This window comes from Pyrgilauda ruficollis, unplaced genomic scaffold (assembly GCF_017590135.1).
Source record: "Pyrgilauda ruficollis isolate IOZ18807 unplaced genomic scaffold, ASM1759013v1 scaffold54, whole genome shotgun sequence".
NCBI lineage: Eukaryota > Metazoa > Chordata > Aves > Passeriformes > Passeridae > Pyrgilauda > Pyrgilauda ruficollis.
This window is the reverse complement of record NW_024527044.1, coordinates 7144485-7160044: the sequence shown is the minus strand read 5'-3', so window position 1 is coordinate 7160044 and position 15560 is coordinate 7144485. Positions and strand designations below refer to the sequence as shown.

At 51.5% G+C, this 15560-nt stretch overlaps 1 protein-coding gene across 1 annotated transcript; it reads left to right on the top strand.

Moving 5' to 3' along the window:
• Positions 1-6482: 6482 nt before the first annotated feature.
• MCM3 (minichromosome maintenance complex component 3) lies at positions 6483-15245 on the top strand. The gene is made up of 17 exons (XM_041480847.1): positions 6483-6761; positions 7204-7316; positions 7887-8095; positions 8682-8812; positions 9000-9238; positions 9720-9828; positions 10612-10627; positions 10797-10928; positions 11412-11620; positions 12089-12263; positions 12374-12500; positions 12767-12917; positions 13046-13186; positions 13396-13502; positions 13844-13926; positions 14447-14522; positions 14730-15245. Exons 1-17 carry the CDS (start codon positions 6681-6683, stop codon positions 14926-14928), a joined length of 2298 nt encoding a protein of 765 aa, XP_041336781.1. The 5' UTR covers positions 6483-6680; the 3' UTR covers positions 14929-15245.
• Positions 15246-15560: the final 315 nt, after the last annotated feature.

Below are 15560 nucleotides of genomic sequence, written 5' to 3'. Positions count from 1 at the left end.
CCACAGAGATGCTCCAAGGGCTGGAGCCCCTCTGCTCTGGAGCCAGGCTGGGAGAGCTGGGGGAGCTCGCCTGGAGAAGAGAAGGATCCAGGGAGAGCTCAGAGCCCCTTCCAGGGCCTAAAGGGGCTCCAGGAGAGCTGGAGAGGGACTGGGGACAAGGGATGGAGGGACAGGACACAGGGGCAATGGGCAGTAGAGGGCATAGGAGGTGGGACATAAAATACAACCCAGGCAGATGGGGATGGTGGGAGTTGACATCCCTGCTGCAACATGGACACTACAATGCTGCCAGGCCTCCTGCATCTATTTTACCCCAGTGAAAGGTTTTTTACCTCATTTAACTTCAAGGAATGTCCCAGGGCAGCCATGGGAAGGGCAGAGGGCAGCTCTGTGTGGGATAACTGCTCTTCTGGGAGGTGCTGACAGCCTGTTCTGCACCCCAAGCCTGGTGGGTGCTGCACAGTGAGATCTCTTTGATCACTGGCTCTCAGGTGAGTGGTACCAAGCCATGCTGTGTAGTTCATCTCAAACTTACCCTGTTACTTCCTACCACTGACATTTTAAACCCTGAAATGAATCACCCAGCTCCCTCCAAGTCAAAACCCAGGTGTGGTTGTGTTTGCCCAGGAGATTAGTCCCACAGTTAAGACTGGGTTGTACCAAGCTGAGCTCTCCCTACCCTCTACAGTCATCTGATAGTATTCAAACACACTTTGTGCCCTCAAACCTGTCCTGAATGCCTGAATTCCCCACCCAAATGTGAATCATAGAATGGTTTGGGTTGGAAGGGACCTGCAAAAGCTTGTTCTGTTATTTTTAGGTGCTCAGAGTTATTACTCAAAAAAAGGATCTTCTTTTGTGGATCAGGGTATCCTCCATCAAGAAGTATCCACACACACCATGTCCACACTGTGCTGCTGAGGAGCAACCTAGCAGCTTTGCACCAAAGACAACTGAGGTATTCCAAGCACTAAATGTAATCCAGAAAGTAGGAGTTACCTTTCCCCTGTATTTGCCTGTAATAAAGAATAATGACTTGTTGTTATTGTAGTGGGGTAAAGGAGAAATTTTTTTTCCCATGTCTGTGCCTATATGGAACTCCTTCCCACTGGGCAAGAATTTATGCTCACCATACATTTGTTTTAAATAAAAATTCTGCAGATGCAGAATTAGAACACTAAGACATTAGAACACTACGGCTTTCTTTAATTAATAATTCAAGAAAAAAAAAGTTAAAAGCCCTGGGTTACCAAGTTCAGCCTCTGCAGTCAGAAAGAAGCACTTGATACAGTTAATTTTGGCACCATCAGCTGTTCCCCACGTGCTGCACAAGGATTGTGCAGCAATTTGGGGTCGGGACTTTCCTGCCTCCTCGTGGTTTGCCCGCAGCAGTGGCAGCCCATTGTGACAGTCTGATGGGGGTTACTAATGTGCCTTACACGGCGTGCTGCAACCTCCCGGCTTCCCATCAGGGCGGGGAATGGATCCAGAGCAGCCCTGGGGAGAAGGATTTGGGGGGGCTGGTGGGTGAGAGCTGGGCATGACCCATCCCTGAACCCCCCCAAGTGCTGGGGCAGCAGGGGAGGGGGGATTCTGCCCCTCTCAGGTGAGACCCTGCCTGCAGAGCTGCTCCAGCCCTGGGGCCAACAGCAGAAGGATGTGGAGCTGCTGGAGAGAGACCAGAGGAGTCCATGGAGATGCTCCAAGGGCTGGAGCCCCTCTACTCTGGAGCCAGGCTGGGAGAGCTGGGGGTGTTCACCTGGAGAAGAGAAGGAACCAGGGAGAGCTCAGAGCCCCTTCCAGAGCCTAAAGGGGCTCCAGGAGAGCTGAAAAATTACTTGGGACAAAGGCCTGGAGGGACAGGACAGGACAAGGGGGAATGGATGAAAAAGGGCAGGGTTAAGTTAGGTACTTGTAATAAATTCTTTATAATAAGGGTGATGTGCTCTGGAAGTGTCCAGGGCCAGTGGACAGGACTTGGAGCAACCTGGGATAGTGGAAGGTGTCCCTGCTCATGGCAGAGGGAACTGGATGTTCTTTTAGGTCTCCAGCCCACACAGTTCTGTGATTCTGTGATTCTAAAGCTGGACATCACTTGCTGAAGTGACCAGTGGATCCTGCCCCAGGGCTGAAAGCAGCTCCCAGAGATCCTGAGGAAGAGGCAGAGATGTTTTGCATACAAATGGATGATTCCCAGCCTTAAGGGTGGAGAAAATTAGAGAATAGGAAAAAAAAAAAAAAAAAAAAAAAAAAAAAAAAAAAAAAAAAAAAAAAGGGAACCAGCTGTCACTGTCTTTAGTAACAGCCAGAAGTCATGAGAGCAGATGAGGAGACCAAAATAGCAACACCAAACCTCAGCTCTGTGTCTGGACCCTTCAGATTTCCCTGCAAACGTGGTTGGGTTGTCCAGTTCCAAAGCTTTGTTGTTGATTCGGCCATTCCTCTGGTTTCATTTGGAATTCAGTTTTCCTTATGCACGCAGGCACGGTCTGTGTGGGTTTGTTTTGGTTTTCTATTAATTGCTGTATTTTCCTCCTGCACAGCAGGAAAACAGGATGAATCCCCACAGGATCTGGAGTAGCTGTGCATCTCAGGAGCAGGACCACAAGAAGATTTTATGTTCCCATCACTGTGCTAGGGCCATGCTAGAGGCATCTGGGAGGAAAAACAAATCCATATGCTCTGGGTTCCTACTCTGGGAAGAAAGAAGGTGATTAGAGCCCATCCAAACACACTGAAGGTCAGAGCTTTAACTCCTTACCCACTTTCCTGTGCTCTCCTGCTGAGATACCAGCAGCTGTCCGTGCCTTTCAGTAAAGAAATTCCATTTATACATCCTGATAGTAGTTTTCCATGTTTTTCTTCTCCACAATTAGGAAAAAACCCAAGAGCTAGAACCATCTAAAGATTTACCAGAGTGCGTAGGAATAGCAAATACTCCAAGAAAATGATGTCAGAAATGCCTGAGCTGGTGAAGATGCAACGGGGTGAAATTCTCCAGCCTATGTTAGGGAAAAGGTCAGGAGAGAGGATTAAGAAGGACTTCTTCAGCGTTAAATTATTTGTGATGAGAGTCAGGACAACACTCTGCTTGTGAGAGTGAATTCACTCCCTGGTTAGGTCCAGCTCCGGCAACAGCAGCTCCAGGAGAGCCCAGTAAATATAAATCCCTTTAATCCCCTGGAAAACATAGAATTTACCCTGATAAAAACATCTCATAGGTGGTCTCACTTCTCCACATAATTTCAGTTCTAAAAAGTGACTTTTTTCCATTCCAAACATTGCATTCCATGTTAATATCCTTCTATTTTATTACAAATAGATTTGAAACCTCCACTCCACTGTGTTGCTTGATGATCAGGTGACACTCCATCGAATTTGGGATAGTCTCCCCCCATTTTTGGAGCTGTGAATGAGCCACAAGCCTCTCCCCTGCCCTTCATGGGTGAGGCAAAGCTACTCAGCAGCCAGGAAAGCGAATAGATGGCAAATTGATAATTGCACTGTGGCTTGAAAATTCACATTTAGTTGAACTAAGAGGAAAAAAAACCCAAACCAAAACAAACAAACAAAAAAGACAGCAACAGCAACAAAACTCCACAACGTCCCAGAATCTTAGAAGGATCACAGGGTACCCTTAAACCTCAGAAACCCCAAGTACAGGTGGGTGCTGACACACAGAGGTGTGAGGAAGGGATGAGAAAATCCACGCTGAGTGCTGTTAGAGTGCTCCGTGTGCAATTCACCCATGGATGTTCCTGCATCCACCCTTGATCCTTCTGTTTCTCTGCAAGCCCTCCAGACCCGGCCCTCTCTGTGCTAAGTGCTCAATTCCTGTTTTTTTCTAGTGGATAGGAAGTGCTAAATGTCCCTGTGAGCTTTTGCTGCCTTTTCACCCCATAACCTCCAGAATGCAGCAGGGAGGTGAACACAGGGAGACCTTGGCCACAATCCTGGGGATCCCAAAAGCCAGGGAAGACTTCTTGCTTCTTCCCAGCCTTCTCCACCTCTCTCCATCCCCCTGTCCTGCTCGGCCTGCCCAGCTCCGATGAATTATTCAGGCAGCAGTTGCTATAGGGCGCTGTCGTGAATAACAACAGCGCTATTTTTATCCCTCACTCCTGTTACCTTTCGGCCAGGAGCGGTGGGGCCCTGCCAGCTCCTGGCAGGAGGAAAACCGCAGCCATCCAAACCCTCTCCGTGTCTGGGATTCGTTTTGACCACCCAAATGTGGGTGAGGTCTTGTGCAATCCGCATAGATGTGCCTGAATCCCACCCTGGTACCTGCTCTGTGTTGTACTCACAGGGTGCTTTGCATGCATGTTTCATTTTTTCCACCCATATTTTATCTGCAGCGGAGCACACAGAGTGTCCATTGCTGGATTTAATATTCTGCCTCCTGCAGAGGGAGAAAAAACATCTCAGAGGTGAAATTTGCAGCAGGCTCTGGCAATTTATGTGGGATAAATCGTATTTCCTTTAGGGACTTAGACAGATTCCTTCAGCCAGTTTAGATCCTCAGTGGATGATGTGCCCATTTAAAAAAAAAAAAAAAAACACAACAAAACCAAAACCAAACACAAATATAAATATTATAAATAGTAAACATTAAACATTAAATATTATAAATAGAAATAGAAATAGAAATATATTAGAAATAGAAATGAAATAGAAATAGAAATAGAAATAGAAGTGCCAGGGGCACACCAAAGGTTTTCTCTGTGCTTTCTTTGTGCTTTCTCCACTCATGAAAACAAGAAATGTCCAACAAATCAGAAGGAAGGGGTGGATTTGAGGAGCAGCTGGAGGGAAATGGGTCCTGCTGAGTGTGCAGAAGCAGGGAAGCTATTCCAGCTGCAGGGAACATCTCTGGAGCTAGCAGGGCAACCTGGAAGATTAAAGGGGGAAAAAAAAAAAGAAAAATGGAAAAGAAAGAGAAATGAAAACAAAAAGGAGAATGAAAAAAAGAAAAAAGTAAGAAAACAGCAATAAAGCATAACATCCTTTGTTTATGCCAACCTGCCAAACTGAATACTGCACCAAATTATTCCAGAAGAGGGCTAAAAGGCCTAAAAAGGAAACTCTGAACTTTCACTTTGACACAGAGCAATGTGAAAAAAATCTCTCAGGAGCAGGACAAATATCCAGGAGTTGGGCTGCACATACCCCAAACCACAGAGCTGCCAGGCATTTCCAGTGAGGGATCTGATCCAGGCACACAAACAGAAAATGGGAAACGGGGCAAAGGCTGTTTCCTGCTCCTCTTCCGCAACGCCAATCGCAGCTGCTCCCTCTGGAGAGAGCAGGCAGTGGGAATTCTGTGCCTCAGAGTCTGCACAGCCCAGCAAACCCGGGGGTGAATATTTATTCCCAGGATTACCCTGGAAAAACTGCTGTGAGCCACAATATCCAGGGGACACGGCCAACTTTGTATGCACGGTATGCTCTGCTGATCAAAACAGTTTTGTCATGGTTTTTATTCTTTTTCTATTTTTAAACAGAGTTTAGATAAAGATTTTTAAGGGATACTGTGATTTTTTTTTTTTTTAAGGGGGAGCAACAGGTTTCCCTGTGAGCAGCAGCACCTTTTGATTCCTGCCAACAACAGGAACTCCCTCCTCCTCTTAGGAGGCTTAAAAGAGGCTTGGAAAAAAGAGGGAAAGGGAGTTTTTACACAAGCAGATAGTGATAGGACAAGGGGGCTGGTTTTTAACTTGCCAGAGGGTGGGGTTAGGTGGAATATTGGGGAAAAAGTCCTTCCCTGTGAGGGTGGGGAAGCCCTGGCACAGGCTGCCCAGAGAAGCTGTGGCTGCCCCACCCCTGGAAGTGTCCAAGGCAAGGCTGGATGGGGCTTGGAGCAAGCTGGGATAGTGGAAGGTGACCCTGCCCATGGCAGGGGGTTGGAATGAGATGAGCTTTAAGGTCCCTTCCAACCCAAACCGTTCTGGGATTCTAAGACACATCGAAAACTGCCTTTTCCATCCCAAATAGCACAGGACCTGTCGATTTTTTTTTCCAAACTGCTGGAATCACACCGAGCCCACGTTAAAGGAAAAACCAACGCCCACCCAGCCTGTACGGGGTGAAAACATCCGGAAACGGGGCTCCCCAAAATACAGCATAAAAAGCAGAACACTAAATTAGTTTTTAATTAGCTTTTAATTAGTTTTTAGTTAGATTTTAATTAGATTTGTTGGTTCTTCTTGGTTTGGGATTCTGTCTGGGTGTTTCTGTCATTTTCGTGTTTGATTTTTAAAATACTTTTTTTCTCTAAAGCGGCATTTTCAGCCCCTGGTGACTTCCAAGAGGCGGAGCCCGGATCACATCCGATCCCCGGCACCCTGCCATGGCCCCGCCCCTCTGCACCGCCCCCGCGCTTTGATAGGATGAACTTCATGTCCATCATTATTTCGCCGCTCTATTGGCTTGCTCTGGGAGTTGCTGACCAATCAGCAGCGCCAAGGGGCGGGCCGAGGGCGGGTTTCCCGCGTGGTGGCGGGAAAGGAGCCGCGTTTGGCGCGAAACGGGAGCGCGGCGGGGACTGATCTGATCTCGGGGTCTGATCGTGAGGTCTGATCTGATCGCGGGGCCAGCCGGCTCCCCTCGCTCTCACCGCTTTCCCCGGCAGCAGCAGGAGCGGCAGCAGCGGCGGAGGGATCCGTCCCAGGGCGGCCGGCAGAATGGCGGCGCCGGCGGGCGGGCTGGAGGACGCGGAGCTGCGGGAGGCGCAGCGCGATTACCTCGATTTCCTGGACGATGAGGTGAGACGAGCTGGGAGGCGCGGGTGCTGCGTCCCCTGCATGCCCCCCGGGGTTGGGGAACACCTGATCTGTGTCCCCATGTCCCCTCCCCCCTGTACCCTCGGGGACTGGGGAGTATCTCATCCCTGTGCGCCCCCGCCCCATGGCTACTTCCGATGTTCGGGAACACTTGGTCCCTGTGCCCTTCCGTCCCCCCTAATCCATGCTCCGGGGACCTGGGAACCACCTGATCCTCCCCGCCATGTACCCCATGGGGTTAGGAACCCCTGGTCCCTGTGTCCCCCCATTACTACCAGGGTTTAGGGAGCACCTGATCCATGTTGCCCCTTCCTGCTTAGGCGGTGGAATAAAGGGCATCCAGCTCTGCAGAAATGGGCCCCTGGGGTTTTTTCAGACATGCAAAGTGAGTTGGTTTTTGGGTGTCTTTCTCTCCCACTTGCAGGAAGACCAAGGGATTTACCAGAGCAAGGTCCGGGACATGATCAGTGAGAACCAGTATCGGCTCATCGTCAACATCAACGACCTGCGGCGCAAGAACGAGAAGAGAGCCAGCAGGTGGGTGTGGGACACCTGGGCCACTGGGCTTGAGAGGGGTTTCAAAGGTCCAGCCCTGGTTCTGCAGGTCATTTGTCACAAGAAAGCACCAAACCTTGTCCTCTGGTGAAAGTCAGGGCCTTCCCACCCTCACAAGGAACAATTCCTTGCCAACATCCCATCTAACCCTTCCCTCTGGAAGCATGAAGCTATTCCCCCTTGTCCTCTCCTTCCATGCCCTTGTTCCAAGTCCCTGTCCAGCTGTCTTGGAGTCCCTTTAGGCACTGGAAGGGGATCTAAGGTCTTCTCCAGGCTGACCAACCCCACTTCTCTCAGCCTTTTTGAGGATGCTCAGGGATATTTTGAACCAGCCTTGCCAGTCTGGCCAGGGTCATGTGAGGCTTTCTAGATATGCTTGGAATTGTTCTCCTCCTGGCTGTGGGTGCCAGTGCACCTCCCACAGAGCTGTGATGGACTTTAGGTTTTTTCACCTCCTGCTCCTCGTCAACTTGTGGAGCACACAGGAGTGTGGGAAAAGAGTTGATGAGGAGGGGGTTGACTCACCTGCTCTGTGACCTCTCTGTGCTGCAGGCTCCTGAGCAATGCCTTCGAGGAGCTGATTGCCTTCCAGCGTGCTCTGAAGGATTTTGTCGCCTCCGTCGATGCCACCTACGCCAAGCAGTATGAGGACTTCTACGTCGGGCTGGAGGGCAGCTTTGGCTCCAAGCACGTGTCCCCACGGACCCTGACAGCCTGTTTCCTCAGCTGCATTGTCTGCGTGGAGGGCATCGTGACAAAGTGTGAGGCTGGGGGACACCCAGGGGCTGCGGGTGTGGAGGGGCCAGGGGTTTGCTGTGGAGGAGCTGGAGCCCTCCAGGAGCTGTGGTGTGGAGAGGGACTTGGGACAAGGGTCTGGAGGGACAAGACAAGGGGCAATGGTTTTACACTGACAGAGGGTAGGATTAGATGGGATATTGGGGAGGAATTCTTGGTTATGAGGGTGGGGAGGCCCTGGCACAGGGTGCCCAGGGAAGCTGGGGCTGCCCCTGAATCCCTGGAAGCATCCAAGGCCAAGCTGGATGGGGCTTGAAGCTACCTGGGAGAGTGGAAGGTGTCCCTGGCCATGGCAGGGGGTGAAAATGGGTGATCTTTAATGTTCCTTCCAATCCAAACCATCCTGTGATTCTGTATGCTGGCAACCTGGGCCAAGTAGCTCAGCTGAAAGTCTTGAGTGTTGGGATGGTCTTTAAAATCAGCTAGCCCTGCCCATGTTTGACAGTGAGTTGTGACCCAAGTAATTTTAATGTTGGAGACCCTTTTGGGGGCTGTCTGCTGACAGAGGGGTGGAACATCCCAGCCCCTAACTCCTCTCTTTTCCAACCCCAGGCTCTCTGGTGCGTCCCAAAGTCGTCCGGAGTGTCCATTATTGCCCAGCTACCAAGAAAACAATTGAGCGCCGATACACCGACATGACCTCCCTGGATGCTTTCCCATCCAGCTCCATCTACCCTACAAAGGTGAGGTGAAGCAGCAGCAGGTTCCTCTAGGGAGAATGTGCCAGCTTCAGTATGGAGCTGGTGAGCCCCAGCCTCTAGTCCTGCTAAACAACCCTTTCCATCAGCCCTGTGCAGGGTGGATGAGGCAGTGTCCTCCCTGCTCTCCTGAAAAATGGTGCTCATCTTTTAATTTGGGTTCCCGCTTTAGGATGAAGAGAACAACCCGCTGGAGACAGAGTTTGGCCTCTCTGTCTACAAGGACCACCAGACCATCACCATCCAGGAGATGCCTGAGAAAGCCCCAGCAGGGCAGCTGCCACGCTCGGTGGACGTGGTTCTGGACGATGACCTGGTGGACAAGGTGAAGCCTGGGGACCGCATCCAGGTGGTGGGGACGTACCGCTGCCTGCCGGGGAAGAAAGGGGGCTACACTTCAGGCACTTTCAGGTGGGTCTTCATGGGGCTTCAGTCCTCTAACCCTGTTTGGCTGGGTCTCTGGCAGGTGAGATCTGGCAGGTGGTCATCAGAGAGTTGGGTCAAAAGTGGCTTAAATCACTTGGAAGTAGTTTGCACCTTGGTACTATTTACAAGATATGCCATGTTGGAAAGGACCTACAAAGATCACTGAGTCCAACTCCTGGCCCTTCACAGGACATCCCATCAGTGCCACCTTGTGCAGCCCTGGGAGCGTTGTCCAAACTCTCCTGGAGCTCTGGCAGCCTTGGGGCTGTGACCATTCTTTGGGGAGCCTGCTAAGTTTAAAAGATACTCCAGTGATGGTCCAGCACAGTCAGATCAAGAATGCTACAGCTGTCAAAGCTTCCCACCCCCTTCCAGGGCTTCCTAGAGCAAGTGGTGGCCCTGTGGAAGCTTCTGCTTTGTCTCTGTGGGGTTTGCAGAGCTGACCACAGCTGTGTCCCTTCTCCAGGACCATTCTCATTGCCTGCCACGTGAAGCAGATGAGCAAAGACCTCCGGCCTCTCTACTCTGCTTCAGACGTGGCCAAGATCAAGAGATTTAGCAAGAGCCGCTCCAAGGTATCTAAGTCTTGTGTCCAGGCATGAAGTTTCAGCTTGGCATGTGGCCAAGCAGGTTCTTGTTGGGTTGCAAGTAGCTCTTCAAGCCTCTTAGCAGGTTGTTGGGTTATCTTACTAATTTTCTTTCAATTTTCTGCTTGGACTGTGATCAGACCCTGTTGTTTTTCTTGCTGCTTCTGTACTGCTTGCTGAACATCCTTCCTGCTGGCAGCTCTGCTGTGTCTTGACCCTCCCAGCAGGTTTCCAGGGAATTTGCCCTGCAGGAGAAGCACCTCTTTTCTCATGCCAGACTGAGGCAATGGGGTTCTGCCCCAGCCTCTCATGCTCAAAGCTTTCCTTTGTAGCACAGAGAGTAGCAAGCCTTGGTCTCACTGCTTCCAGTGCTTGTTTGGGTGACAGTGACAAGATGGTCCTGGACTTCATATAAATCCCACTGTGAAAGAAAACTCTGGGCAACAGTCTTCTCCTTTCCAAATAATTTTCATCCATGTGGCTCTGTGATAGGAATAAGCTGAAAATTGGGCTGAAATGCTATTTTGAAGTATTGCTTGTTCTTGCTTGCTCCAGTCCATGTGATGAGCTGTGCTCTGTGTTTTCCATGGTTCTAGGGGATTCCATGACCTCTGTGAGCCATTATCCCAGTGTTTGCCCATAGTCAAGGAGACTTTTTTTTATTTCTGATGTCTCATTGGAGTTTCCTATATTCTGAATTCTCCCCATTGCCTCTTGTCCCATCCCCATCACCTCAAGTCTCTTATCTCCATCTTCTCTATTTCCTCCCAGGGGTTTATTGATGATAGTGGGAAGATCATCTGCTTACCTTATTTTATGAAGTCTGAACAAAACCCTTCTGTCCCCTTTCCCCTCCACCTGTCCCCACTCTGAACACCCCCAAACCAGACACAGGGTGATGGTGCAGTTATATCCAGGGGATGAGTTATTCCTAAACATGCCATTCTCCATCCCAGGAGACCCTTCTGTGGCCAAATCCCAGCTGCTGAGGTACGTGCTGAGCACAGCACCCCGCGCCATCCCCACCACTGGCAGGGGCTCCTCTGGTGTCGGCCTCACCGCTGCCGTGACCACAGACCAGGAGACAGGTGAGGAGCACTGGGGTGATGGCTGTTAACTGCTGGCAGGGACTCTGTGACATCCAAGGCTGCTCATCTCGATGATCTGGGAGGTCTTTTCCAACCTTAATGATTTTATGATCTTGGTTCTGCAGTGACACTTGCAGGACCTGCTCCACCAGAAGCTTTATGTTTAACGTTATTTGGATCGTGGGATCCCGTGTTTTGGGATATTTTCTCCACCTCTCTTAGGTGGTGGTTTTCTTTACTCTTCTTCCACTTGGTACCACATCGAAGGGCTAGCAGCAGCCTTCCTCATGGGAAGACATTCCTAACCATGATCCTCACCCTAAGCATTCTGTCTGCTGTAGAATTGGGTCAGAGAGCAACCCAGAAGGATTCTGCTGCACCTTGAGGTTCACCCTCATCCCAGGGCTGATGGGTATGGCCGGGCAGGAGATGTGTAGGGCCAGTGGGGGGTGGCTGACCCTCTTTTCCCCCGTCCCATCCCAGGGGAGCGGCGCCTGGAAGCAGGAGCCATGGTGTTGGCCGACAGGGGCGTGGTGTGCATCGACGAGTTCGACAAGATGTCCGACATCGACCGCACGGCCATCCACGAGGTGATGGAGCAGGGACGGGTCACCATTGCCAAGGCTGGCATCCAGGCCCGCCTCAACTCCCGGTGTAGCGTCCTGGCTGCTGCCAACCCCGTCTACGGCCGGGTGAGTGCTGGTGTTACCCTTCCCTGGAGAAGGGAGGAGGCAGCTGGTGAATTCCAAAAGATCCCCCAAAGCAGTGACTTGGGTGCATGGCACAGCAAAGACCTTGTGGGTTTGGTGTCTGTCGTGATCATGGCTTTGCTGGAGAAGAGAGGAGCTCCTGGGTTTTCTCACCATGTTTTGGGTGTTTGGGCAGCCCATTGGACCCTCATGCTGGTGATGAGCCTCAGTCTTGGTGTCTGATCAGGGATCACAAAAAATACTTATTTTCCTTGGAAATAAAAGCCTTGCAGGAAGGGGAAAGTGGCTGTACTGCTGCAGCAGGCTGGGTTTGGTGTGGTGTCCGTCCATCCATCCGTCCATCCATCCATCCTTTTAGGCCTGGCCCAAGGAGGTCCTCCCAACCTCCCTGGCAGCCAGGACTGGCCAGTGAGGCTCTCCTGTAACCCCTCATGCTGTCCTTCCCCCCAGTATGACCAGTACAAGACGCCCATGGAGAACATTGGCATGCAGGACTCCCTTCTCTCCCGTTTTGACCTGCTCTTCATCGTGCTGGACCAGATGGACGCCGAGCAGGACAAGGAGATCTCAGACCACGTCCTGCGGATGCACCGCTACCGCAACCCCAACGAGCAGGATGGCGATGGTGAGTCCCAGCCCTCCTCAGCCAAGCCACCCCTTGGTGACAGCTCTTGGGGACTATTAGATGTTGTTTCAGAGGGTAAAATCCTATTCTCTGTACATTCCCCTTTCCAGCCATGCCTCTGGGCAGTGCTGTGGAGATGCTGGCTACGGATGACCCTGACTTCCTGCAGGAGGAGGAGCAGGAGCTGCAGGTCTATGAGAAACATGATGACCTCCTGCATGGGCCCAACCGCCGCAAGTGAGTCCTTCATCCCCTGGGGCTCCCTGAGGGTGTCCAGCACTGTGGGTTCATGGGTTTGGCCTGAGTATCCAGACAGTGCCAGCGATGCTCCAGCTGATCCATGGGTAGGATGCTAAGGGAGCCTTGCTTGGTCTCTTGTGCCAGGCAGGTGAGGAACATCTGGAGCTAAATTCCCTACACACCTGGATGCCCCTGGAGGGGTATAAATGGATGGGAAGCCCATCCCCACTGTGGCTAATGTGGATGTACGTGCATTCCCACAGGGAGAAGGTTGTCAGCATGGAGTTCATGAGGAAGTACATCCACGTAGCAAAGATGATCAAGCCCGTGCTGACCGAGGAGGCGGCGAGCTACATCGCTGAGGAATATTCCCGCCTGCGCAGCCAGAGCCAGATGAACTCGGACATAGCCAGGGTGAGCCCTGGGAGCAGCTCCTTCTTGGGCCAGGAGGAGGGAAACTGAGGCACAGGCCTCTCTTCTTATGGGTGTTTTCCACCTTGGCCTTGTGAGGCTCACACAGACACCTCTCTCTGTCCCCCCAGACCTCTCCCATCACAGCCCGGACCCTGGAGACCCTCATCCGCCTCTCCACAGCCCACGCCAAGGCCAGGATGAACAAGACTGTGGATATGCAGGATGCTGAGGCAGCTCTGGAGCTGGTGCAGTTCGCCTACTTCAAAAAGGTGGGGGGAAAGTGTCCCTCTGTTCCCAGGGGATCCTGAAATTGTCATTGAAAAGGCTGGACGAGGTGCAAGCTGAGCACCTTGGGCTGCTGATGTGAACTTCCCTGGACCCAGTGTGGGATCAGGCCACCACTTCAGGATTTTGGGTGGTGCCTAAAAGCAGCTTGAGTGAAAATGAGGTCTGAGTCCATCCTGCCTTTGCCACACAGGTGCTGGAGAAGGAGAAAAAGCGCAGGAAGCCAGTGGATGATGACTCGGAGACTGAGAAAGAGGAAGATCAGGAGTTGCAGGACAAGGAGGAGCACAGGACGAAGAGGTAGGAGCCACAGCACGGGAATGGGAGGAACATGGTGCAAAGGGCACTAGCCTCTTCTGAGGTTGCCATGTTTTTGCTCAGCCAGGTGGTTTGTCCCACCCCATTTGTAGTAGAGGGACATTTAATGGATAAAGAACTGGCTGGATAGTACTGGCACAGGGTGCCCAGAGAAGCTGTGGCTGCCCCTGGATCCCTGGAAGTATCCAAGGCCAGGCTGGACAGGACTTGGAGTAACATGGGATAGAAGAAAGTGTCCCTGCCCATAGCAGAGGGTGGAACAGGATGATCCTTAATGTCCTTTCCAACCCAAACCCTTGGGTGACCCCTCCTTCCCCTCCCAGAAGGAAGAAGGCACGCACGGAAGGCGAGGAAGGCTCCTACGACCCGTACGACTTCAGTGATGCTGAGGAGGAGATGCCACAGGGTGAGTCCCTGCATTTAGTGACACCTGGCTCCTTGAGGGTGTTGCTGGGTCTGCACAGCCTGGGGAGCAGCAATGCTGCTGTTACCTGTGGTCCCTGGCATGGTACAGTACCATTCAGAGCCACAGATCCATGTGGGACAGGGTTAGATGGGATATTAGGAAGAAGATCTTGGCTGTGAGGGTGGTGAGCCCTGGCACAGGTTCCTGAAGAAGCTGTGGCTGCCCTTGAATCTGGGAAGTGTCCAAGGCCAGGTGGGATGGGCCTTGGAGCAACCTTGGATAGTGGAAATTGTCCCGTAACAGGGGTTGGAACTGAATGATCTTTAAGGTCCCTTCCTACCCAAACCATTCTGTGATTCTATTGCTGATTAACTTTTTTCCATCCACCTCCAAACCACAGCATAAATTACAGTACTGGGAGGCAGTTTGGCATCACCCCCCCTCCTGAGCCCAACACTTTTGCCCTCTGGGTTGTTGGTCACCAGGCTCAGGCTGAAGGTAACGCTTCCTTCTGCTCCAGTTCAGGCACATCCTCCGAAAACCCCCGAAGCCTCGGGAGCTGGTGAAGGGAAGAAGTTGGAGTTGGCTGAGCCAAGGTGAGTGGGGGCTGTCCCTGTGTGCCCACCTCCCCCCAGTGGCTCCAGGCTGTTGTCCCATCCTGGAGATGATGCTCCCAGCTCCAGCTTTTGACTTTCCTACTGAGCGCTGCTGCTGGAATGGGGAAGGGCTGAGGCATCCAGGTTGGGAACAAGCGGTAGGATTTTTGTGTATTCTCCAAGGGTGATTCCTTCTCCTCTGACCAGGTTGAAAGCATTCAAGGCTGCTCTCCTGGAGGTGTTCAAAGCCTCCCACGCCCAGTCCGTGGGCCTGAAGAAAGTGATGGAATCCATCAACCATGACAACCCCGAGCCCTTCTCGGCGGCCGAGGTGAAGGTGGCCCTGGCCCACATGCAGGATGACAACCAGATCATGGTGTCTGATGACATTATCTTCTTAATCTGAGCCTCTGAGTGGAGGAGCCCAAGTTTTTCGTGGACTCTCAGCCTGGAGATTCTTCGTGTTTGAGTGCTTCAGGTGGCTGAGCTGGATTTTGGGGAGCTGAAGTCTGTGCGCTTCCTTGCTGTGCATTTCTGGCACTAAAGAAAAGAGCCAGGAGCTCTGGAAGTTTTGCTGTCTTCAGAGTGGAGATTTGGAAAGAGGTTTCTGCAAGGAGACAAAAGGAAAAACTCAGGAGGAAATTATCAGTGTTTTTAATGTATTGTTTTTAGCTTTGGTGTTAAGACTTCCAGCTTTTAAATAAAAAAATCTGGATTTAGGAATACAGAATTCAGTAGTGGTGATGAGAACCAATATGAGAGCTCCACTGTTAATGAAGCTTTTATTTCCCCCCTTCGTTTTTTTTTTCTGTTTTTCCCCTATTATATAGCTTAGATCTGCTTGTCTCACAGGAAGAGGTGCCTAAAGCCTGTCCTGTTGGTTCTGCCCTTCCCACCCATCTTGTGGAGGATGATTCCTGGCAATGGAGAGCCCGGCGTAGTCTGATCTGTTCCACTGCCCATGGGTCAGCTGGAATTTCCAGATTTCACACCCATGATGGGGGTTTTTACCCCCAGGGAGGGAACCTGGCAGGTCTC

Coding starts and splice junctions, on each gene's coding strand:
- MCM3 (XM_041480847.1), top strand. CDS start 6,681: ATGGCGGCGCCGGCGGGCGGGCTGGAGGACGCGGAGCTGCGGGAGGCG. Junction 8,813..8,999: donor GCTCCATCTACCCTACAAAG/GTGAGGTGAAGC, acceptor TTCCCGCTTTAG/GATGAAGAGAACAACCCGCT. Junction 14,523..14,729: donor TTGGAGTTGGCTGAGCCAAG/GTGAGTGGGGGC, acceptor TCCTCTGACCAG/GTTGAAAGCATTCAAGGCTG.